Source organism: Urocampus carinirostris, chromosome 1 (assembly GCF_059441175.1).
Source record: "Urocampus carinirostris isolate Australia breed hairy pipefish chromosome 1, RoL_Ucar_1.0, whole genome shotgun sequence".
NCBI lineage: Eukaryota > Metazoa > Chordata > Actinopteri > Syngnathiformes > Syngnathidae > Urocampus > Urocampus carinirostris.
In genome coordinates, this window is record NC_142349.1 from 66,219,642 (window position 1) to 66,241,499 (window position 21,858).

Sequence of the window (21,858 nt, forward strand, 5' to 3'; positions counted from 1 at the left end):
AAAAAAAAACATACCGCACACCGACTGTGAGATTCTAAATGAGTCAGCTTGGCGCTTTGTTGCTAGGTCCTTAGCTTGGCCTTTATGCTAGGTCCTTAGCTTGGCCTTTTGGCCTGGCTTTGATGCTAGGTCCTTAGCTTTGCCTTAGATACTAGGTCCTTAGCTTGGCCTTTTGATTTTTGCATTCCGGAGATGGAATAAGAGCTTGCTCTGTCCACTCCACGCATCGGCCCGGTATTGCAGTACCTCCGGGAACGGTGCATTCGCAATCATCGCAACAAGGCTTTAGGGCTAGGACCTTGGCTTAGCCTTTTGGCTGAGAGTAAGTGTCCCGGCTCCTAGGCTTTGTAGCATATAATGAACTGACCGATAACGGATAATGGATAATGAATAACGAAGATAGATCAATAACCCTTAAAAACCCCCAAACCCCTCAAATCCAATACACACCCAGACTTTTGAGTTAATTTCTATGTAAAAAAAAAAAAAGGCGTCAAAATGTTCTCTTATTGTTCTGGGGGCTGGACCAAATGTGGAGGCCCGCTTTAGTTTGGGGACCATTGCTTTGACTCCTCTTGCGCAAATCAAAACACTAGTAAAAAAGCTTTCCTCTCTTTGAGCCAATCCATTACAACTAGCTGAACATATCCTCCACTAAAGAAACTGTTTTAAGAATACAGAAAAGATAACATTTTTGGGGGAAATCTTATTCTCTAAAACGTGTTTGGTCCAAACAGTAAAATGTTTATGTGCTGTGATGATCCTTCCCCTCCACTTGCTTTGTAATAAAATACTGCCCCCTGCTGTCTGGGCTACAAAAGGCAATCCACCTCGATTGCTTTATTTTTCCTCACATTCCTGCTCACATCCCCACTGCTTTGGTAGAAGTTGTCGCCATTCTCCAGGGCAGTGCTTGGATCCATCTCCAATGAGCTGTCATGTATTCCTATTTTGCTTGTCTTTATCTTTCTCCCTCTCAGCTTCTCTGCGAAGATGAAGTCCAGAACCACAGGCATACATACTACTTTGCTCTTGACTTTTTTCTCTAATGTTTATCTTTTTGAAACATTCTGTAGAACTGTAAGCACAATGTTTTGTGTGGCAGGTTTTGCTTTTTGTTATGTCTTCTTTTCATTATGTGTGAGCTTGCAGTATGTAAATAATAATCTTGATTTATATTTGAAGACTAACCATTTTACTTACGCTGATTTCTGGAGTACTCTTTCGTTGAATAATCAGTGCAATAACATCAGTAATATATTAAAACTTTAAAAAAGGCCTCGTGGAATACATTGTGGTCAATCAAAACCCGTCACATGCCAAGTAGCACGACCTAACTTTAACTTTTAACCACAAATTTATTTTGAGCAACCAAAACATGCAATGTCATAAAAGTTGATATTAGATTGCAGGTCTGGGCTGGCACATTTGCGAATAATTTTGATTTACTTACATGAACCAGTTCGATTTTGTGTATATAGTGAACTAGGCTCATACTTTTCTTCAGAATGAACCTTATCTGCAAGAAATATCAATCCATTCTGAGGTGGGGTTCACAAGGTGAAACTTTTATGTTGCGGGGGGATGTAAACCTCGTAATTAGCTAAGAATTCAATATTACAGTACTTGAATATGATTAGTAACATCATATGCATATGAAATTGTATTTATCGATACATTAGTGTGACTTGACTTGAGCTGGTACGGGGGAGTTTGGGTGGATGCAGGGTTGGAGGAAACAGCGGGTCAAAATGAAAACTGATTTTAAAACTTGTGGGAATTTTAATGCCCTTTCAAGACTTTGCTGTTAAAAGTTGCCTCTTCAATCTTAATTGTACCAATCCCAGGTTTGGGTAGGGTTACTTTAACTTGATTACTTTCAATTACTTTTGGATTACTCCAATACCAAATATGCTAATAAAATACAAAAGAAACTAAATATGAATAAGATTACTACATTTTGTGCTGGCTTGGGGAGTAACGGAATACATGGAACGGCAAAAATGATGTTGGATATATTTTCATTTTGTTTCTGTTGCATTTTATGTTAGTTTTGCTGGAGATCAAAGCCAGGAGAGAAAGCTTACCACGTGTTGTGAGTCATAATTGTATTCATATTTAGTTTATTTTGTCTTTTATTAGCATATTTGGTATTGGAGTAATCCAAAAGTAATTGAAAGTAATCTAGTTAAAGCAACCCTGCCCAATCAATAGTTGGTTACAGCCCTACTCCCGAATGAGGGTAACAATGTGTGTTCCTCCTTGCTATTCCTCTATTTCTCAAGCTTCTTTTCCATAGTTACCATATTCCTGCTTCTTCTCAAATCTTGGGACCCATAGGTAAATAAATTCAAGTTTGTTAGACAAGATTCTGAACTGGGAGGGAGTTCAGCTCATGGCATATTGGAAGCTGTGACAAACCAATTGCAGACCAGCATCTTATATGATGTATGAGGCACATTCATATATGTATGGGTAGATTTTTGGGAATGTGAAAATCTGATGTTGATCTCATATGGTGGGACAAATGTCAAAAAAACATTCCACTTAGTCACGTAACCTAGGCGTCTGTAGTGTATTTTTTGTATTCCTCTGCGGTTGTAAAAATCAAGCATTGCAATTAGGTCACGAAAATGATTAAATGGAGAAACAACAGCCTTTAAATTCTAAAATGTCTACACTAGGTCTATTAATTATGTTTTATTTACTGTACTTATATTATAATGGTGATAGTTGGAAAGTTATATCTCTTATTGCTTGAAAATTTTGCAATATTATTTATGGTTACAAGCACAGAAATTGAAGCTTTAGGCTATGCGGCAACTCGAATCATTGCGGTTTTACTTCTATGTCAAAGAGTCAATCACCTGACTGTTCTTTTCATTTTGAACGGTTATCCACTTCGGTGGGTTTTTGGCTGCCTCATTCGGTGTGTGACGGGTTTTAGACCATGCCTTTGTAGTTAATATATCCGTTTTCATCGCATTATAAATCCTGGTGTGTCTAGAACAGGGGTGTCAAAGAAGCGCAAGAGAAAAACAAGCTGCATGTTGAAATGTCCACTTGATGTTGCCAAAGCCAGGTGCCTTGTATTTCTTTCTCTTTCCCTCTCTTTGTCCCTTTTTCTCTTTCTTTGTCTCTTCTCTCTGTGTCTATTGCTCTCTCTTCCTTTTTTCCTTTTCTCTCTATTTTTTTCTTTTTCCCACCTTCTACTTTTCTCTCCCTCTCTTTCTTTTATTTCTTTCGCTCTTTTTTTCTTTCTCACTTATCTACTAGTCCGCCCCCCCCCGAGAGAATGTTTGTTCTATCGTGTGGCCCCCGAGTTAAAAGGAGTTTGACACCCCTGGTCTAGAAGCATTCACACTCATTTGAACACCTCCATTATTTGATTTTGCATGAATCGACAGAAACGATTTGGAAACTAAATTTTTCATCCAGTTTAAGCTTTAAATAAATAGAATGATTTGTAAACTATACATTTATTCAGAGCTGTCCAGAGTTGAGTCCTCAGTGGTGCCCTGATGACCCAGGAGGTTAAGGAATCCGTATACTGTCGAACTTCTAGAGTAGTATAACAAGTTAAACTGTATTACTGCTTAATTTTGTTGTGTTAAAAATGAAATATATTTTATCTATTCAAAGTGCTAAATATATATTTTGGATACGCCCTTTTATTAACAGTATGTTTTCACTTTCTCTCTGCTTACAAATGGCTTTGCTCTCAACCATTGCAGGCACCTATTGGCCGCCACTTTGGTTGTCCATAGGTGATCGCTAACTCCAACTCTCACTTTATTTTTCCACTCAACAGATTGTTTTGGCTGGCTTCTCCCTAACCTTACCTGTCCGTCGCACTCCTTTAATTCCAGTGCGCTTTCTGTTTGTGTACAATAACCGCGGGGGATGATGTGTACTGTCGCAGATCAACCAGTTTTTACAGTTTAAGCCGAAATGTTTTTTTTTGTGAGCTCACGCTAACATAAGATTGTTTTCTATCTTCTTTGTTTTTCTCTTCTAGTGTATGACAAGCAGGGCTTTTTGCTGCAATTGGACACAAAATTGTGAGTATTTTATTTTTAGTTTGCAATTAGTGACTTTTCTTTGTAACAACTGATATCATACCGTACATATATCTGTTAGAAATGTATTTTACTAATTGACCCCAAGATTAGGAATTTCAGGTGTTACGTAAAATCATTTAAAACCTGGTGCTGATTATTAAACAATAGTAAGTAACTAATTATGTTAAGCTATAGGTAGCTGTTGTTTGCACATGCTATAACCGTCAACTTAAATTTAAATGTTTTTGAGATGAAGTGTTTGAGGAGCATGTTAGGAGTGACAAGATTGGATAGATTGAGAAATGAAATTGTGAGAGCCAGAACTGGAGTAGTAGTGGAACTGAGCAAGCGTGTGGATAAGAGTACTCTGTTGTTTTGGACACATGGAAAGGATGGATGATGAGCGAATGTTGAAGAGGATCTACAGAGCGGAAGTCAATGGAAGGAGACAAAGATGAAGGCCGCGATTGACGTGGATGGATGTTGTTATGAGTGCACTGCAGGAAAAAGGTCTAAATCTAGTGGAAGCTAGAGCTCTCGTTGGTGATAGGAATGAGTGGAGAGGTGTTGTAAAAGAATAGTGGGATGTTTAGACGTGTTCTAAGGGACGGGCAAGGCAACCCTATGATGCGGCAGGGGTAAACCAGTGAAAGCTGTCGGGCCCTGCTGTTGAACAGAAGAGTCTGTTGTGTCACCCTGACCCGAGTGACATGGCCGCTTTCTTGTGTCCCGTTTCATCTGGAGGGACGAAAACATGACCAACTTGGGTGCCGAGGTGCTTAACTTGTTTGGGTGTTTGGGCATTTGGGTTGGCCATGGTCCAAACATTTTTGTGTTTTTTGCTACTTTTTCCCTTTTTTAATTTTCTTTGCTGTCGGTCACCCCTCTCAAGGGATATGACCAGGGTAGATAGATAGATAGATAGAATGACTGTTAACCTTAATGTAAAACTGATTAAAATTGACTTATTCTTGTTTAAACATTTTTCACAGGTATTGTTTCTCTATAAAAGTGTATTTAAAACATTTTAGCAAGTTGGGATTGTTGTTTTAAATCTATTGACAATTTTCTGCGGCGAAATCACCTTGCTCTAAACTGAGGGGGAAAACAGTTTTGTCATTGCTTCCATTGATTCAGTGGGCTTTAATTTGCAGCACAGCTCTGCGCTTGCCCTCAACTTTTGCAAATAAATAAATTCATAAATGAAAATGCAGAATAATTGCCTGTATGTCAAACAAATCGGTTAGGACAATATGGCCCAAAAATCTCAATTTTATCAGTAATTCTAGATGAGTACATTTTTCATGGATTTTAAACGATAAACCCCACCTAACACAATCAATACAAATCTGAGATTATGCAAAATGTTCGTGTTAGAATACTAATTTAAATTCAGTTTGAACTTAAACCTTATAGGTCATGCATAAAATAGATACTGATAGTTTGTGCCTAATTTGCTTGAATGCCACAATTCACCAATTCGTGCTGTTTAATAGTACTAGGTTTGAGGTAATTCAAACAAATTTCTATTGGATTTATTGTCCATCCCTCCAAATGTGACATTATTTGTCTTTATATTTAGCTTTGTTTTCTTTTCTTTTGTAGGCCACTGGAGTTGGCGTACAAGTATGGCAATCTCAGTGAAGGCACGTGCAAGCCAGGATATGCGGCAGCCAAGATGACAAGCATCTACCCAAAGTGAGATTGCCTTTCTCATTTAAACCCATTTTTCTCCCATTTATTTTTTTGTGCATATTTCAAGAAAGATCACATCACCAAATTAACAAACGACCTAAAAAAAGGATCACATGTTGAAGCCGACGGCTCATAGGATAGTGTAGGAGAGCCGTCCCTAAATAGCTTTGGACACATGTTTTATTATTTCAACTCATAACCTTGTCTTACATTATTTACCAGTCAATTCACAAATGATCACATGGTATGAATCATGATATACATTTCACGTTTTCATTTTTTTCCCTCTCAGCCCCCCGCCCCTTACTCTAGCAACAATGCTGTCCATAAACATGCCACAAATGGAAATCTTATCATTTACATTTATGAAATGAGATCAGACGTGATACAACCAAAACAAGCAAGCCACGAGTTTTACAGATGTGTCAAAAGTAGTACTGTGTGTGTTTTGATGTCTGCAAAATAGCTGTATTCATTTGACTTTAATGTCACCAATTAAAAGATTTTTAAAGAAGTATGACACCATTAACAGCCGACTGCGCCCCCAAGGGTTTCGAGAACGAAACGGAAACCCCTCACATTCTTGTGCAATCTTCCAGTTTTAGTCATGTTTCTATCATCTAGTTCCCAACCGCAACATTTTAGTGTTGTTCTCATTATTCCACTCGGACACAAAAGGGTCATTGTCATTTGAAGACGAGGTCCCCCATCTTATGTCTATCAAATCCTGGATCTTCACAGACTTTTCTCTGTGAACTTGGGCAACCAACTTCCTGTCTATAGTATCATGACTCACCACCCTCTTACTTCTGCCTAACCCCGTCCCACTCCAAAAAATCCACAGCCTTTTGTCATTTGGATTTTTTTCTTTCTAAGAGTCTTTATTTGTTGTCTGTGCAGTTTAATATACAGTGCATTATGCCCATTAGGATTCTTGGCGCTACGGTAGTGAATGGAATTCTGTCCTGTGGGACTTGCTTGACATGCAGGCTATTTTTCCAGGGCACCAAATTGATCAGCTCAATTTCCAGTATTGTTCACTGGAATAACACTACTTTAGTACTAGGAGTTTAAAATACATACAGTAGACCACTATTCATTCATCAACATTCATCAGTTACCCTAATTCATTCCAATCCTTCAGTACTCAGGTAAATACATTAAAATTACAAAATAGGCAAGACAAGTCAAGTCATGTTTATTTGTATAGCCCTTAATCACAGTCTCAAAGGGCTGCAAAGACCACAGATTATTGCAAACCACCGTCTATTATTTCACCATCACCTGATCTAAAACCTACATGAGGGCAAATAATACACAGATTTTCTCAACATAAAATATAGGTTATTCAGCTGCTATAGAATAGAAGTGTGTTTTAAGCTTAGATTTAAACATTTCCACTGAGGTTGCAGATCGAATCTCAGGGGGAAGAGCATTCCACAGCACGGGGGCCCGAATAGAGAACGCTCTCGCACCTGCGGATCTCTTCTTGGCTCTTCGGATCACTAGGCCTGCGTTTTCAGAGCGAAGGCTCCGGACCGGAACATAGGGGGAATTTAAAACTGAAAGATATGAGGGAGCAAGTCCATGCATGATTTTGTATACTACCAACAAAACCTTAAAATCACATCTTAAGCTGACAGGGAGCCAATGCAGGTTAGCTAAATGTGATCAAACTTTCTTGTCTTAGCTAAAAGTCTCGCTGCAGCATTTTGTACCAGCTGAAGGCTCTTGATTTTGGATTTCGGGAGACCGGAGAGTTGTACATTACAGTCATCGAGACGGAGACAGCATAGGGCAAATTTTAGCAATGTTGCGAAGATGGAAAAAAGCTGTTCTCGTAATATTCTTAATGTGTGTTTGAAAGGACAGATCGGAGTCAAATATGACACCTACATTTTTGACTGAGTCACTCTGGGTGATATTACATTTGTTAATGTCCAGAGCCGTTTTTGAGAACAAGTCACGGCATTTTCATAACCATAGGGCGCACCGTGTCAAAAGGCGCAGTCTCTGTAGTTGGTCCTATTTCTGTATTTAACACATACTGCACGATACAACGCGGGTGCCCTCTACTGCGACCGCCTTACGACAACACAGACAAGCATACGAGTGTGCTAGATTGTAGTTTATTTAAGTATTGATCACAAAGTAAAACAAGACACAATGTCCAGGTTTCCGCCTTTTCTAAAACGCAGCATTACGTTGGTGCTTCATGGACAACCTGCTGTCGTCGCCAAAGTAATTTTGGGATGGGAAAGTGTAGGTTTACTCCCCTGTGGTTGAGTGATTTTAAGTATAACTGGAATCTGGATGTACCAGGGAATGAGTGGGAGGAATCACCTAGCTGACACCCTTAACCCGTCCTGGCGGGGGCCAGTAGAGCACGGACCTCTGTCACAGACACCTGACATATCGAATCCCCGGACAGTCCCGGTTCCCCCACACACTTTCACCAGCCTCCGCTTGTGCGTCCCCAGTGCTTTGGGCAACTGCTGGCTACGTAAGAGACGTAGAAGATGATGTGGCACATCATTGTTCAAAAGTGACACCGAGGATGAAGATTTCATTAGATTTAGGATTTGGAGTGAAAATTATAGTTTGGTTACCTTGTTAACATGTTCTTTATGATAGTTATCTGAATGACTCCTACGTCGTTACTGACATTACCAGGCATGTCAGTCATTTAAAGCTAGTACAGTATACCATACACTTATTCAGCCTGTTCTTATTTTTATTTTAAATTGCCTTTCAAGATGACATATGTGTTTTGGTGTTGGATTTTATCAAATACATTTCCCTCAAAAGTGTAACTTATACTCAGTCCACTGCAACTTGGATATGTTTTTCCTTCTTAATTATGCTGTTTTTGGCTTGTGCGATTTAGAATTTGGACCAATTTATAATATATGAAATAAGGTACATGTCAGTAAAAAAATAAATTTTATATACCTTTGGTGTGACTCTACTTGACCTCTTTGAGTAGAGTAGCGGATGGATGCCGAGGGAGAAGATGGCGCTGGTGAATTAAAAATGAAACCGATTTTAAAGCTTCAATTTTTGAGAATTAGCATGTCCTTAGAATATTTCCTTTCTTTAATCACCTCTTATTTTTAATATTTTCTCGATCTTTGATAGGCAACTTAATGAGGGTAGCTATTCGCTTGCCTTCTCCGTATTTCAAGCTTTGTTTCCAGGGTTATTATTTTTTTGCTCCCCCCATATATTATCATTGTGAGCCTTGGGACTTATAGCCAATACATATTGTACCAAAAAAAAAAATACATGCCCACATTATGTAACCAGATCCTTCAGATGTAATATGATTTATTGTTTGTTTTAACAAGACAGACAACGCAGTATTGTGTTAACAATCTCCTTCCTTTTAATGACTTTTCTAACCAGCCACACGCTTCGCCTTTAAAGCTCCGTCCAACACAGAACCCCCCAATGGGAGCTCTATACGACTGCATTTGACCCCTATTTACACACAGGTCAACATGCACGATTAGTCCCATATGACTCACTGTAGATTCATTCACTGTACATTTGCATGCATGCATTTTAGAAGATTATTATTTAAGAGGGAAAAAAATAGAGCATTTACAATGTTTGACAAAGATTAAATGTTCCAATGTATTGTGTAAGTAGTATTGTTCAGGTGTTAAAGGGGGGGAAAACATAACCCTTAAATGTGCATGCGTCTTCTCCTGATCTTATTTTGTTTGCTTACTTAGTCTTCTGACATGCTTGTCTTTAAAGATTCAAATAATTTTCCACATTTGTCCCGTCATCCATTTATACCACTATCTTGATTAAGTGTTGCCATTAAACTTAGAGGCACGGTTATAAAAATATTGCCAGTGAGAGATGGCTTTTGCAAAGGAAATGTAGACAATGTGTTTAAACCTCTTGGCATTTTTTGGAAGCCCTCACTTTTTAACAACAAGCAGCCCTCTGTCTCCTCTTGTCAGTGAGTGACTGTTAGTCTGGCATAAGCGATTTGCGCGGGGTCCTGTTTTATTTACAGGTCTGATAGGTTCATGAAGACCACATTTGTTTCGCTCTGACAGAATTCTCACATGAATGTCTGGAAACGTCAAGAAAGGGCTGCTACTTGTCCTCTCTAAATCGACCTCTTTGAAGCCGGAGGATAATTAAGCTATCGAAAGACAGATTAGGGTGCATGGAAAGAGACTCGAGTTACGAGGCCGTTCCTTAATTTCTGCCATGTTTGGTCATTTTGCAGCTCGGCTCCACATTCTGTTGTTCTTGTGAACCCCAACTTTCTCACAACAAGCTATCAGAATTCAAATTCCAATCATCAGTCCTTAATGGGATAATAAACACATGGTCTATACACTCTGGATGAACTATAGGTAGTACTGATTTGACTTTACCCTTACTCAATCTGGCCTCTTGCGCCCTGAGAGGTTAGGCATTAGATAAAGTTTTAGGGCTCAGTCAGGACTCCTTTTTCCTAATACAACAGCCAGGAATTCTCAAACTGGCACTGTAAATGATTCTTAGCAGGGATGCACCGTAATGAAAGTTTTGGGCCAAAACTGAAAATGTAAAACACACCAAAATTGGTCACCAAGAAGAAAATCTTATTTTGCTGACTGACTTGCTTAAAAGGCATAATCTAAAATCATTAAACTGACTTTGTTTGAAATACTTTGATACAATTTTCATGAAACAAGCCTTGAAGTGCTAAAAATAATCCATCCAGTAATACCTCAAAGTTTTTCTTGTTCCTTATCTAAAACACTAGAAAGTTCATCACGCCTTCAGTAAAGTGGCGGATTAAAAATATAATTAAATAGCTCATGGCTGCTACACTGCACAATCTCACTCTACTTCTGTAAAATACATACTGTTTGGGCAAAACAGACAAAAACACGTGAGGAGGGAATTGATGGTAGATTAAGTTGGTGCCCCTTTGGTCAGAAATATTTTCAGTGCTAAAAATTTGTTGCATCCCTGCTATTTAGATCTCTTCTAGATGTTGAACATTTTTTCTAATAGCAACATGTGTTCAAAAATCCAGAAACAGTTCTGCAGATTTGAGTGTATGCCTTCCCGGTTTGGCCACACTAGCTGTAGGTCAAACAAACACATCCATCCTACAGCGCCGATGAACAAAAGAGAACCGCATTTCAGCGCTCTTCGTTCCGGGTGTGACTTTCAGGAAATGGCTTCGTTTGATTAACACAGCATCAATTTGTCATAGATACACAGGATAAGGGAGAAGCGATAGTAGAATTCGGAGGTCACGTAGTTAATTAAAAACATTGGCCCTTGGGTATCTGTTTTATTTTACAATGATTTGCTTTCTTTCTTTCTGCCCTCATTATTTTGGATGGGAGACAAGTGGGTATTTTCACAAAAGACTAAATGATCCATACATATGTTTTGATGAGTTGATTTTCTCAGATGAACCTACTAAACTTATCTCATGCTTTTTTCCCATCTTCCTTTGTCTCCTCAAAGGTTCACTAAAACGGCACCCATGTTTCTTGACCAAAACTTCAAACGTCTCCCAAAAGTCAGCAATTACTTGCCTCCGTTCGGATTCAAAACACAAGGTAAAGAATTGTAATTGTTTCATTTGGCATCTTTTGTTAAGCGCGTGAGCAATCTTTTCTCAAAGCTGCTTTCTTTTGATGATGATAATCTCATGTCCATTTAGTTTTGATGATACATTTTATTTGTAACCGTTTTATTGAGATTGGTGAGTTCAAATGCACTTCACATTCAAAAGAAGAGTTGACCTCATCCGATGGCATAATTGATTCAAGCCTGACAATGCATGAAGTATATCAGATGCAAAACAACTTCACGATTACATTCAAACATAATGGAAAACTTTACACAGGGAGCAGTTACGTACTTCTAAGCATTGGTACAATGAATGTTATCTTGTTCTTTTCAAAGTTTTTGTGTTATTCACATGCCCGCACTGTCACAACGGTTATCATCAATGTACTCTGTGTAAGCTTTCCACCTGGTTTGTTTTCTCTACGTGCAAAATGACGGTAGGCAGAGGTGGTAAAATCGAGAGAGTCATTGTTCAATTACGATAGAAGATCAATGGTGTTTTTTGTTTTTCACTTGATTCAATACTGATTAAAAGGGGGGATATTTTGCCACTCCACATTTCAATTACGATTTAGGAGGTACGACTCTCATTATAAAATACTTATTGAAGCATTTATTTTTATATCTTCCCCATCACTAAGATTTAAATATTTTGTTTGTTTGTTTGTACATGATTCAATTGTTTGTTTGTTTGTACATGATTCAAATTGAATCGTTTCTTCCGGCGCCGTCACGAATGGCAGCCACTCCAGCAGCTCCCGTGTTATTTTCGATTGTTCTCAGCTCAGGGATGCTGCTGGAAATGTGAATTTCCCTTCGGGGATGAATAAAGTATCTATCTATCTATCTATCTATCTAAATCCGTGTCGTTTTGAATAACTTGGCATTTGTAACTCAGTAACCAAGAAGGTAATTAATTTCCACTACAGTTGATGCAAACTGCAAGTTTACAAGACAGCACATAAACACTAATTTGAGTCAAAATGTACCTAAATGTCCTGTTTGATTGCTTTTCATTTATTTAAATGAAAATCTTTTTTCAGAGTTTAAATTTCGCCTTGAGATGTTGTGTGTATTATAGAACTAAGCGTGTTCCAACCTCTGCAAAAACAAGGGTGTTTATTGCGTAAATCTGGTTGCAGTTCCAGTAGAATTATTCGGTTGACAGGTCCATACACCACATCCCATCTAGTGCATTTTTAGTTGCATCAAAAACTTGTATATATTATATATATATTATAGGTAAAATAACATCAGGTGGTCTTGCCTACCTGAGATCAAACACGTTCAAAAAAATGTCGGCAAGTTTTTCGCTTGATACCCCGGTGGGCCGTCACCTGCACGCCTGTGTGGGGTTTATATTTTGACGCAACACAGCTGGTTAAAAATATGACAATTGTCCTGTTGTATTTCACAGTCGACACTGCAGAAGTTGAACTCCTTGGAAGCATTTGAGTGCGATGCTTTTTGGTAACGCGCATGCCCACTTAAGTGTCCAGGTGGAAACGTAATCTCACTCTGTAGTTCCATTTTATATATAACTGGCCTTTTTATGTTCATTTTTTTAAGTGGCATGTTTTCATGATCGAAAATATTGGACTTCAATGAGTCGATTCAGATTTGTTCACATCAGAAACAAGCGATGCATCAGAGAATCTGAAATTTCCCCGACCTTTAATACAGATATCGCAGTCAGGAGTAGTGTCCAATACCGATATTGATCTGATTTGATTAACTAATTATTCATGCCTCTGAATTTTATCTTTAAAGTGTTATTTTTAACACTTCTTAACCACACTTAAAATAATTTGTTCACAATATAGTTCAAATCAGTGGCAAGTATACATTTTCATGTTGACTTAAAATGCGCCCCCAAATCATCCCTCCTCCCCCCCAAAAAAGAAATGCGCCCCCCTAAACTTTCTCCATGTGCCCCTAACATTTTGGATACGGTGGGAGTGTGTTTCTTGTAATTAAAAAAAAAGGTTGGTCTAGATTCCAGGCATTACAACAAAATAGTACTCTATTTTTGGTAGAAGTTACAATTCAGCCTTTGTTTTGCATTTGTTGCTTTTTCTTTAATTATTTTAATGTGAATATACTTATGTTATGCTAATATAAACTGGGCTGGCTTTTATATAACATAATTTTTTAAAAAAGGACAAGCAAATTATTTCGGTGTTTGTGCTTTTTGTCAGCTGTTTCTATTACTATTTTTTTCTAATAGATAAAATGTGTCAGGTTTTTTGATATCCGTTTGAAACCTTAATTGTCTTCTGGGTGCATAAGGTAACTCTTAATGTAGCTCAGTAGTTTCTATGACCTCCACTCAGTGAGCGTTTGGACGCAACGTTTGTGCATGACATGTTATAATAAACACTTCCTACATAATAAAGTACCCACATTTCATTAATTGTCCAGAAGTGCTGAAATGTTACGGCTGTTATATGATGCATCCAGTTGGAATGCACTCGCTTGCTTGCTGTTTTTGGCTGTCTGGGGAGGTTGTTACGGTAGCAGTGGTATTATATCATGGAGTCATTGGATGGATTAATTCAAATTGGGTAAATCTTAAGGCAGTCTCATTCTTAAATGAATCTTTATTTGTTTTAGTATGACCTATAATTGTGTACATGCTGCATCTCGCACAAGTTTAAGTAGAATATAGTCCACAGGCCACGTGATGAGTGGTTTTATAGAAGTTGTAATATTTCTGTTGTCCTCATTCACATTGCGTCTGAAGGGCTACAAAAGTACAGGCCAAAATACCAACCATTCTTTGTTTTATATGGTCTTTGCTGTAATATGTCCAGAAAGTAGTCTGTGTTTATATCATGCACAATACTCCCATTTCTTGGTCTTTGCCATTAAAGATTTTTGTCTTTCATGACTAGTGTTTTAGACATCTGTGAACTTGCATCTATTTGTCTTTGCCCGTGCCATGTCACATACTCCACAGAAATGTTTACAGGCAGACACTCAGAATAATTAGCTATCATATCATGCTGGAAAGTGAGTCCTACCCGTTGAGATTTGTCACTTTGACCTGCTTGGATCCGAGTGTGGTCCTTAAACGTGTGTTTATGCCTTTCGGGGTGATGCTTGACTGCAGACATCGACACCACATCCAAACAATCGCCTGGTGGATTTCTCTGTTCTGACTTATTGGCTAGTGTGAATGAAGTTTTTGAAGGACTTAAAACCTTTTTTTTTCAATTTAGTTCTCCCTAGTTAAACTGCAAAATTCACTTCTACATTACAAAGCTACCCTTTTCATGTTTTTTATTATAGTTTGCATTACTTCCCTATGTTTGTTTTTAAAATACGGCATATGTTGCATGTAAGACATGATAGCGGTATTGTGACAATGAACATGATTTTTTTTCACAACATGCTCTATTTTGGCAGGTAGTTAACAATTCTTCAAAGAAGTTTGATTCTGTTTATTGCCGTTGAGATGAAGTTTACCGTCGTTCTAAACAAAGGAAAGAAATGCACATTTTGTATTTCAAACAACCACATGGGTTGCCTTTGCAAAATCTGTTTTGCTTAATGTTTGCAATGCATAATGCCTTTGAAATAGTTTTATGGTGTGTTTGCTTTAAAAACTAGATATTTGTGGTAAAATAAAACGCTAAAATGTACAGATCCACAATAACTGTTTTTCCCTACAGCTAACTGATAAAATCCTGCCTCTGGAGGCCAATATCAATAACCAAAGCATTTAATTGCATGCTGTTTTTAGAAAAAAGAGTCAAAACACGCATAAAATCCAATTTTTGTGTGTGTGTGTGTGTGCGTTTTATTTTGGTAAACCTTTCATTGTTCGTCAATAATGACTATTGGGACTATGGTAACAATATATTGTTTTGAGCACCAGAATACTGACATAGATATCGCAGAAAGTCCATATGACCATTATTATTATGTTTGTGTTCATTATGTGAAAATGTGTCACTTTTAAACTCAGTACAAATGCTCTCAATACCTTGAAGGACACTTAGTTAAAGATGAAAATATTGTTATTAATGTGATTAACTGTTTTATTCTACTACACACATTACAAAATGTTTTGAAATTAAACATGTATCTTAAGGAACCAGTACATTTTCAATTATAACATATATTTGTATATTATGTTAAGGAGAAGGATGAGAGATGAGTAAACATGGCCTTTCGGGGAGGTTATACATTGATCGTTTAATGTTGATAGCATGACACTTGCGCTATACACTGTCAAACATGGCAGGAATGTGTGCTATGACTAAACATTCCCATTCCTCACCCATGATCACAAGACTCTCAACAGGCAGGGAGATGAGCTCAATATCACCCACTTAACTCGCATTTTTGAAAACTGCATTCCTTGGGGTGCTTCTAGGATACATTTTTGAAAGAAAACTACACATTATCGCTTGTATCGCAGAGGGTCAATTTGGTCACTCATCTGCTTTCTGATTGCAAAAATCTGTTGTCTGCTTTTTGAATGCATTTTACCTTTGTATTCATGTTTTTGTGTGTTTCCCACAGAGAGAATTATAGACAGCATATTAACTACTACCAAAAAATTTGGACTTGGAGATGAGCTAGACAGGTAAATGGTCCACACAAAATGCCCCTCATTAAAATGAAGCATCTTTTTATTTGTTTTATGCTCAGTCTAATAATCCTTGTTATGTCAATCTCAGTCTTAGCTGTAAAAGATGTATCATTGTGGGCAATGGCGGTATCCTGTCGAACAAGTCTCTGGGATCACGTATAGATGACTATGACGTCGTGATTAGGTAAGATATTCGTACTTTTTTATATTAAAGACTGTAAACCCACTGGGGTACAATGTAATCTTTTCTGTGGGAGGGATTGAAGAGTATGGCAATGGGTTCCAAAACCCCCTGTATCCCAGATAAAAATATAAATGACGAAATAATGTATAGTAAGTCCCACCTGGAAGTAAGTAAGTCCCACTTGTCGGGAAATGGAATGAGAGAAATATGGATGGGATAACACGTGTTCTGGATGTGAAGTTGGTTAATTTATTGGATGCAAGAGTGTGTGCCAGGGATAGATCTGAATGGAGAATGATAGTAAAGAATGACTCATATGATGTGGAGGGGGTAAACCAGTGTATGCTGTCAGGCCTTTCTGCTGATGAAGGGTTGCATGGCACACAAACCCGCTTTTTCTTCTGCAAAACCCACACATTATTTGCACCGCTTATCCTCAGTAGGGCCATGGGGTGCTGGAGCCCATCCCAGCTTAGGCCGTGGGCAGGGGACACCCTGAACATGTTGCCAGCCAGTTTTAGGGCACACAAAGAGAAACTTAGTGAAACTGTCTACGAGCCTGTTAGTCTTTGTTTTAAGGGACCTAGAGCATTTCCCTGAACTCAGCAAGTCAAAGAGGTGATAGTTGGGGTGAGAGGAGTCCTTAATGTTTTTGGCACTTCTGTGTTAGCGATGGAAGAAAGAATGTACGTGTAGATTACAAGATGACTGGAAGGAGGGATAGATGGATGGATGGTTGAACAGAAGAACAGACGGTAGATTACACAGCGGATGGACGGACTGACTGATGCCAGCTACCGACCTATACAGTCTTCCTCCAGAAATACTCACAGATCTAGCCAAATCGTCCAGTCTGCCTGGCTTTAGTTCACTGGCTAACAACTAGTTCAGGGTGTCCCCTGCCCACTGCCCGAAGTTAGCTGAGATGGGCTCCAGCACCCCTGCGACCCTACTGAGGATAAGCGGTGCAGATAATGGATTGATGGATATTGCAAAAATCAGTTTGACATATTTAATTCCATTCCAGATTGAATGAAGCCCCAGTGGCTGGTTACGGCAAGGACGTGGGGACCAAAACTACGATGAGAATTACCTACCCAGAGGGGGCTATTCAGAAGATGGAACACTACGAAAAGGATTCCCTTTTCGTTTTTACAGCTTTCAAACCTTTGGACTTCAAATGGCTTCGGCAGATGGTCTTCAAGGAGAGACTGGTAAGTTTTATCTGAGAGTTTCTCAAATTTGCTGTCTTTTATAAATGGGCATTGTAGAAATTTATTGCATTTAAAACTCTGATATGATTTATTCTGTGGGTCTTTGAAAGGCTCTGAACGTTCTGACTGGTCATATATTGTGTCCTTATCTTTCTGGATTTAACGGACAACTAACTTTTGTGTAGACACCTTCCTATTCATGATCAATCCACAACATTCAGGAGCAATCAGTGTCCTTACAACTGAATTTTTAAAAAAATTCCTTCAATAGACAATAGGGCAAATCTCAAAGCCTTTTTTATAAAACTTACATCACATAAAGCATTTACTGCATTTTTCACACTATAGGGCGCATTGGATTATAAGGCGCACACCCAAAATAGTCTTTTGGGATATATTTTTCATATATAAGGCGCACTGGACTATAAGGCGCATGGAATTAAAGCTACAGTAAGCTGAGGTTGCATAAAAAAACAAAATAATTGAAATTAAAATAATGTATTTCATACAACATAATTTTAACATGATCACATCTGGTTTTACCTCAAAACTGAATTTTAGCAACATATTTAACATGTTAACCACTGGAGAGGGCACTCAAAGACCACTTAATGTGCTTCTAAAAGGCAAAACAGTTACCATATGCAGTACCATTTAACAACAATTTTAAGTAAGTAAGAGCACAAAACATTACAACAAACAAAAATCTTCATTCAAGTAGTCACAATACCTTTCATACTTATGGAAAATTATTGTTCAAAGCAAGCACAAGTTATGCACTTCCATGTGTTTCCTTTAGCAGCAATTAACCATTCTGTTTCTCAAAGGCAGAACAGTTACTGCATACAGTATCATTTAATTGTAATTTTAATGCCAATTTTATCCACCCTCTTTTCCGGAATTTAAGGCCACCCGGATTATGAGGTGCTCTATCAAAAATCTGCTTCCACTTTCTGAAAGGATTTGTGATCTCACCTATAATGATTTGTACTTGGCAGTCATTTCAATGACATTTCATTATTTTAACGACCAGAAGATCTTCTACACTTCACATACACAATTTTCTGTCATAAAGCATTTCCAATAACTGTGTCATGCTTGGTGTGTGTTTAGTATGTTCTATCTTGACAAGTGGGAAAAATTTGAGCCTGTGAGACATTTTCCCAAAACAAAACTTGTTGCTGTAGCAACAATATCCGTTTACAGTGCAAAGAAGTTTTTCAATTTTTGCCCTAGTTTGAAAGCAGACTTAGTCTTGTTAAAATACGTTTATCAGGGCTTACTTACACTCGCTAATACATATATACATGCTTGGACGTGTGACGATTAAAGCCTGTCTTTTGTAACGAAATCTGAGTTAAATGAGACTATATAAAGATCTTTTACTGTATATTTCTGTGTCTGCAAAGGTTACATTAACTGGCAATTTACCACAATTTACGTGTTTTTTTTAAAAAGTTGTCTGAACAATTTTAAGGCAGTCAATCGTTTTGAAAGGTTAAAAATTGGACCATAAACCACAGCAGCAGTACGTCCTGAAAGAGATTATAAAAGACCCTTATTTTTTTTTTCAATTTGGCACAAATTTTCCAAAATATTCCAGGCAAATGGATCTCGAGGAAACTCATTTTCAAAGTAGACAGTTCTAGTTCATATCTCCTAGAGCTGGACGCAACGTTTGATGATATTGAGAAGCAATACAAATGTCCCGTTAAAATACAGACAGTGATTGTAGTAATCAGCGAATGCATAGTGCTCATGTCAGTTTGGAGTAATTGGAACTTTGCTTACCGTGTCGCTGGGGACATCTGAATGTTTAGTCCAGGTTGATCATCAAAGGTGCTTCCTTTTTTGACTTCGCCTCCGTTTAAGTATTTGATTGTGACTTTTCCCCTCGCGTTTTTGCCGCATTTCTTGTAATTTTAACATAACATTGTTCAGATAGCTCCCTGTGAGCGTGCGGACTCCCGAAGGCTTCCAATTTTGTATGTTCTAGGTTAGCCCTGTTTGCTGTTGCCTAGCTGGCCAGCCTGACGTGTTCTTTTTTTTTCTCTCCCGGCTGGGTTTGTGATTGTTGCTGTGTTAGCGTTTTGTTGTCGGCTCACTGTTATCCTGGCTGCTTACTGCATGTTTTTGGTCAGCCAGACTCCCGTTTTCTCACGCTGATTGGTCCCGGTTCCTCATCTATGGCAGCTGGCTAGCCGGCTGGTTCAGCCCCTGTTAGCTCTGTGTGTGTTATTTTTCCCAGTTTGATCCGTTTTGGCTGATTGCCATTACTGTACCCTACTGCATCTATCTGCGACACAACGCCTAGCCATTCCTTAAAAAACTGCCAAAACATACCTTTAAACACTCAAAACCTTTTCGATTAGTTAACGTGTAAACCAATTGGGTGACTGGCTTGCTAGGGTGCTGGTGTGCTTCACATGACATGAGAGCTCAGAAAGTCAAAGAAGAGACGGACTGTCTTAAATGCATTATCTCGGAAAATGATTGAAATATACCAATCACATTATATATAAATATATAAAATGCAAAATATTTTCTCACATCTTGTATGCTTTAGAATTTTTTAATCCCTTTAAGCAGCACGACACAGACCGAGAGGCTGAGAGACAAAAAAAGAACAATAACAGTACTACCAGTACTCTCATTCACTTTTTCACCTGTTTCCCATTGCGATCTGTGATGTGTTCAAACTCCCTGCGTAAAGGCCCGGTCACACAGCCTTTCACGGGCGTGTCGCGGCTGAATCACGGCCAGAAATTTCTGCCCGTGAAGCAGACCGCTTTGAGATCGCGATACAGACGTGATACAGTTGTGCTTTACACGCGGTAAGAAATTCACACGCAGTTGGCCGCACGAAAAAGTTTTGCGCTGCTCAAAAATTTAGACCACGGGTAACCGCGGGCGGCACAGCGATGCAGCCGCGGTTACCCGCGATAAGGACGCGGAACAGTCGCCGGCCAATTTTGCACATTTTCCACCGCGGACAACCACGGGCAAAAAAAAAAAATCGCAAAATTTTACCCGCGATACAGACGCGAAAGGCTGTGTGACCGGGCCTTAAAGACAGATGATTGATCTTTTTGAACCGTGTTTTTGGCGTTTCAACGAGCTGCTATTTACAAACATATATTACAAACCATTTTCTCCCGTTGCCGTACGTATGGAATTAGTAAAAGTGCACAGATTTTGCAAATATAACCCTTTTGTTTCAATAGCACATCATCTAAGGTTTAGAATGGTTAGAATGTATTAAGTAAAGAAGGCCCCTAGATACGACATTAATCCATTCTCAGGTAAGAAAAGGATGGTAAATCGGAGTCAAGGTTACACAATAGTATGTTCGCACACGACATAGTTTGAATTATCTATGTTTTTTTGGCAAGCAAAATAATTTGGTGTCGTCGTATGGTGGAGAAAATGCCATACCAGCGAGAAAGCTTTCAAGTCATTTTGTACTGCTTTATAACATTCTTTTTCTTTTTTTTTTTCTTTTTTTTTACTTTTTTTTTCTTTGTAAAACCTTTAGAATAACAGCTAGAGGGAATGTGTGGGGCCTTTTCATTCCTTACTGTGCTTATGAAAGCTGCTGTCGGATCTTTTTAAAGTACAGTATAAGGCTGTACTCTCATTTTTCTCACTTAGCCGCTGGTCACCGAGCTTGTCTTGACTGGCTAAAAAGAGAATATATTAGGCATTTATATATCTATCTATCCATCTACCTTGGTCATATCCCTCAAGACGGGTGACCGACAGCAAGACAAACAAATACAATAACAAAGAAAATAAAAAACGGAAAAAAATAGCACACACAAACATTTTTCGACCATGGCCAACCTAAATGCCCAAACATGTTAGGCACCTCTGCACCTAAGTTGGTCACGCTTTTGTCCCTCCAGATGAAACGGGACACAAAAAAGCAACTGTCACTCGGGTCAGGGTGACACAACACACTCTTCTGTTCAACAGCAGGGCTCGACAGCTTTCACTGGTTTACCCCTGCCGCATCATACGGGTGCCCTGCCCATCCCTTAGAAGACAGCATGAGGCATTTAGAAAAGTTATCAAATCTCACCGACACAGACTTTACCCCAAGAATAATTCACAATATGCCGTTCTTATGTTTTTATTCGTTTCAATGCTACTGCGTGGTTAAACCTGGACATGACCTGAGTGTTATTTACATGTAGTCCTCAAAAAGGAGAATGACGAATGATTTTACTTATTGTCCTACCCTCGGTTTGCATTCGGTGTTCATAAACCAAAAGTGTTTTGTATACGCGGTCATATTTTTAAACAGTAATGGTAAATTCTATACAACAAGCAGTAGGCAAATGGTTTGAGTGTTTAGTATCGTGTTACTCCTGTTCATTTACTTAAATGTGTATTTCTCTGAAGTGCCCGGTGGTCTCCCTCTGATCACAGCACAGGATGTGAACACTGTGTAACTTGTCAGTTTACAAATCATATTTTGCTGGGAAAACATACTAAGAATTT

The 21,858-nt window shown here is 38.5% G+C and overlaps 1 protein-coding gene and 1 pseudogene across 3 annotated transcripts in view; both read left to right on the forward strand.

Moving 5' to 3' along the window:
* The window catches only part of st3gal3b (ST3 beta-galactoside alpha-2,3-sialyltransferase 3b), a 59,234-nt gene that overhangs the window by 14,470 nt on the left and 22,906 nt on the right, over positions 1-21,858 (forward strand). For all 3 annotated transcript variants that reach the window (XM_088348903.1, XM_088348913.1, XM_088348921.1), the window contains 6 exons: positions 4,019-4,061; positions 5,667-5,759; positions 11,250-11,344; positions 15,888-15,951; positions 16,046-16,141; positions 17,169-17,355. In XM_088348903.1, the coding sequence (XP_088205029.1) occupies positions 4,019-4,061; positions 5,667-5,759; positions 11,250-11,344; positions 15,888-15,951; positions 16,046-16,141; positions 17,169-17,355 (578 nt within the window). The remainder of the gene's footprint in view (positions 1-4,018; positions 4,062-5,666; positions 5,760-11,249; positions 11,345-15,887; positions 15,952-16,045; positions 16,142-17,168; positions 17,356-21,858) is intronic.
* LOC148376601 (U2 spliceosomal RNA) lies at positions 92-268 on the forward strand (annotated as a pseudogene).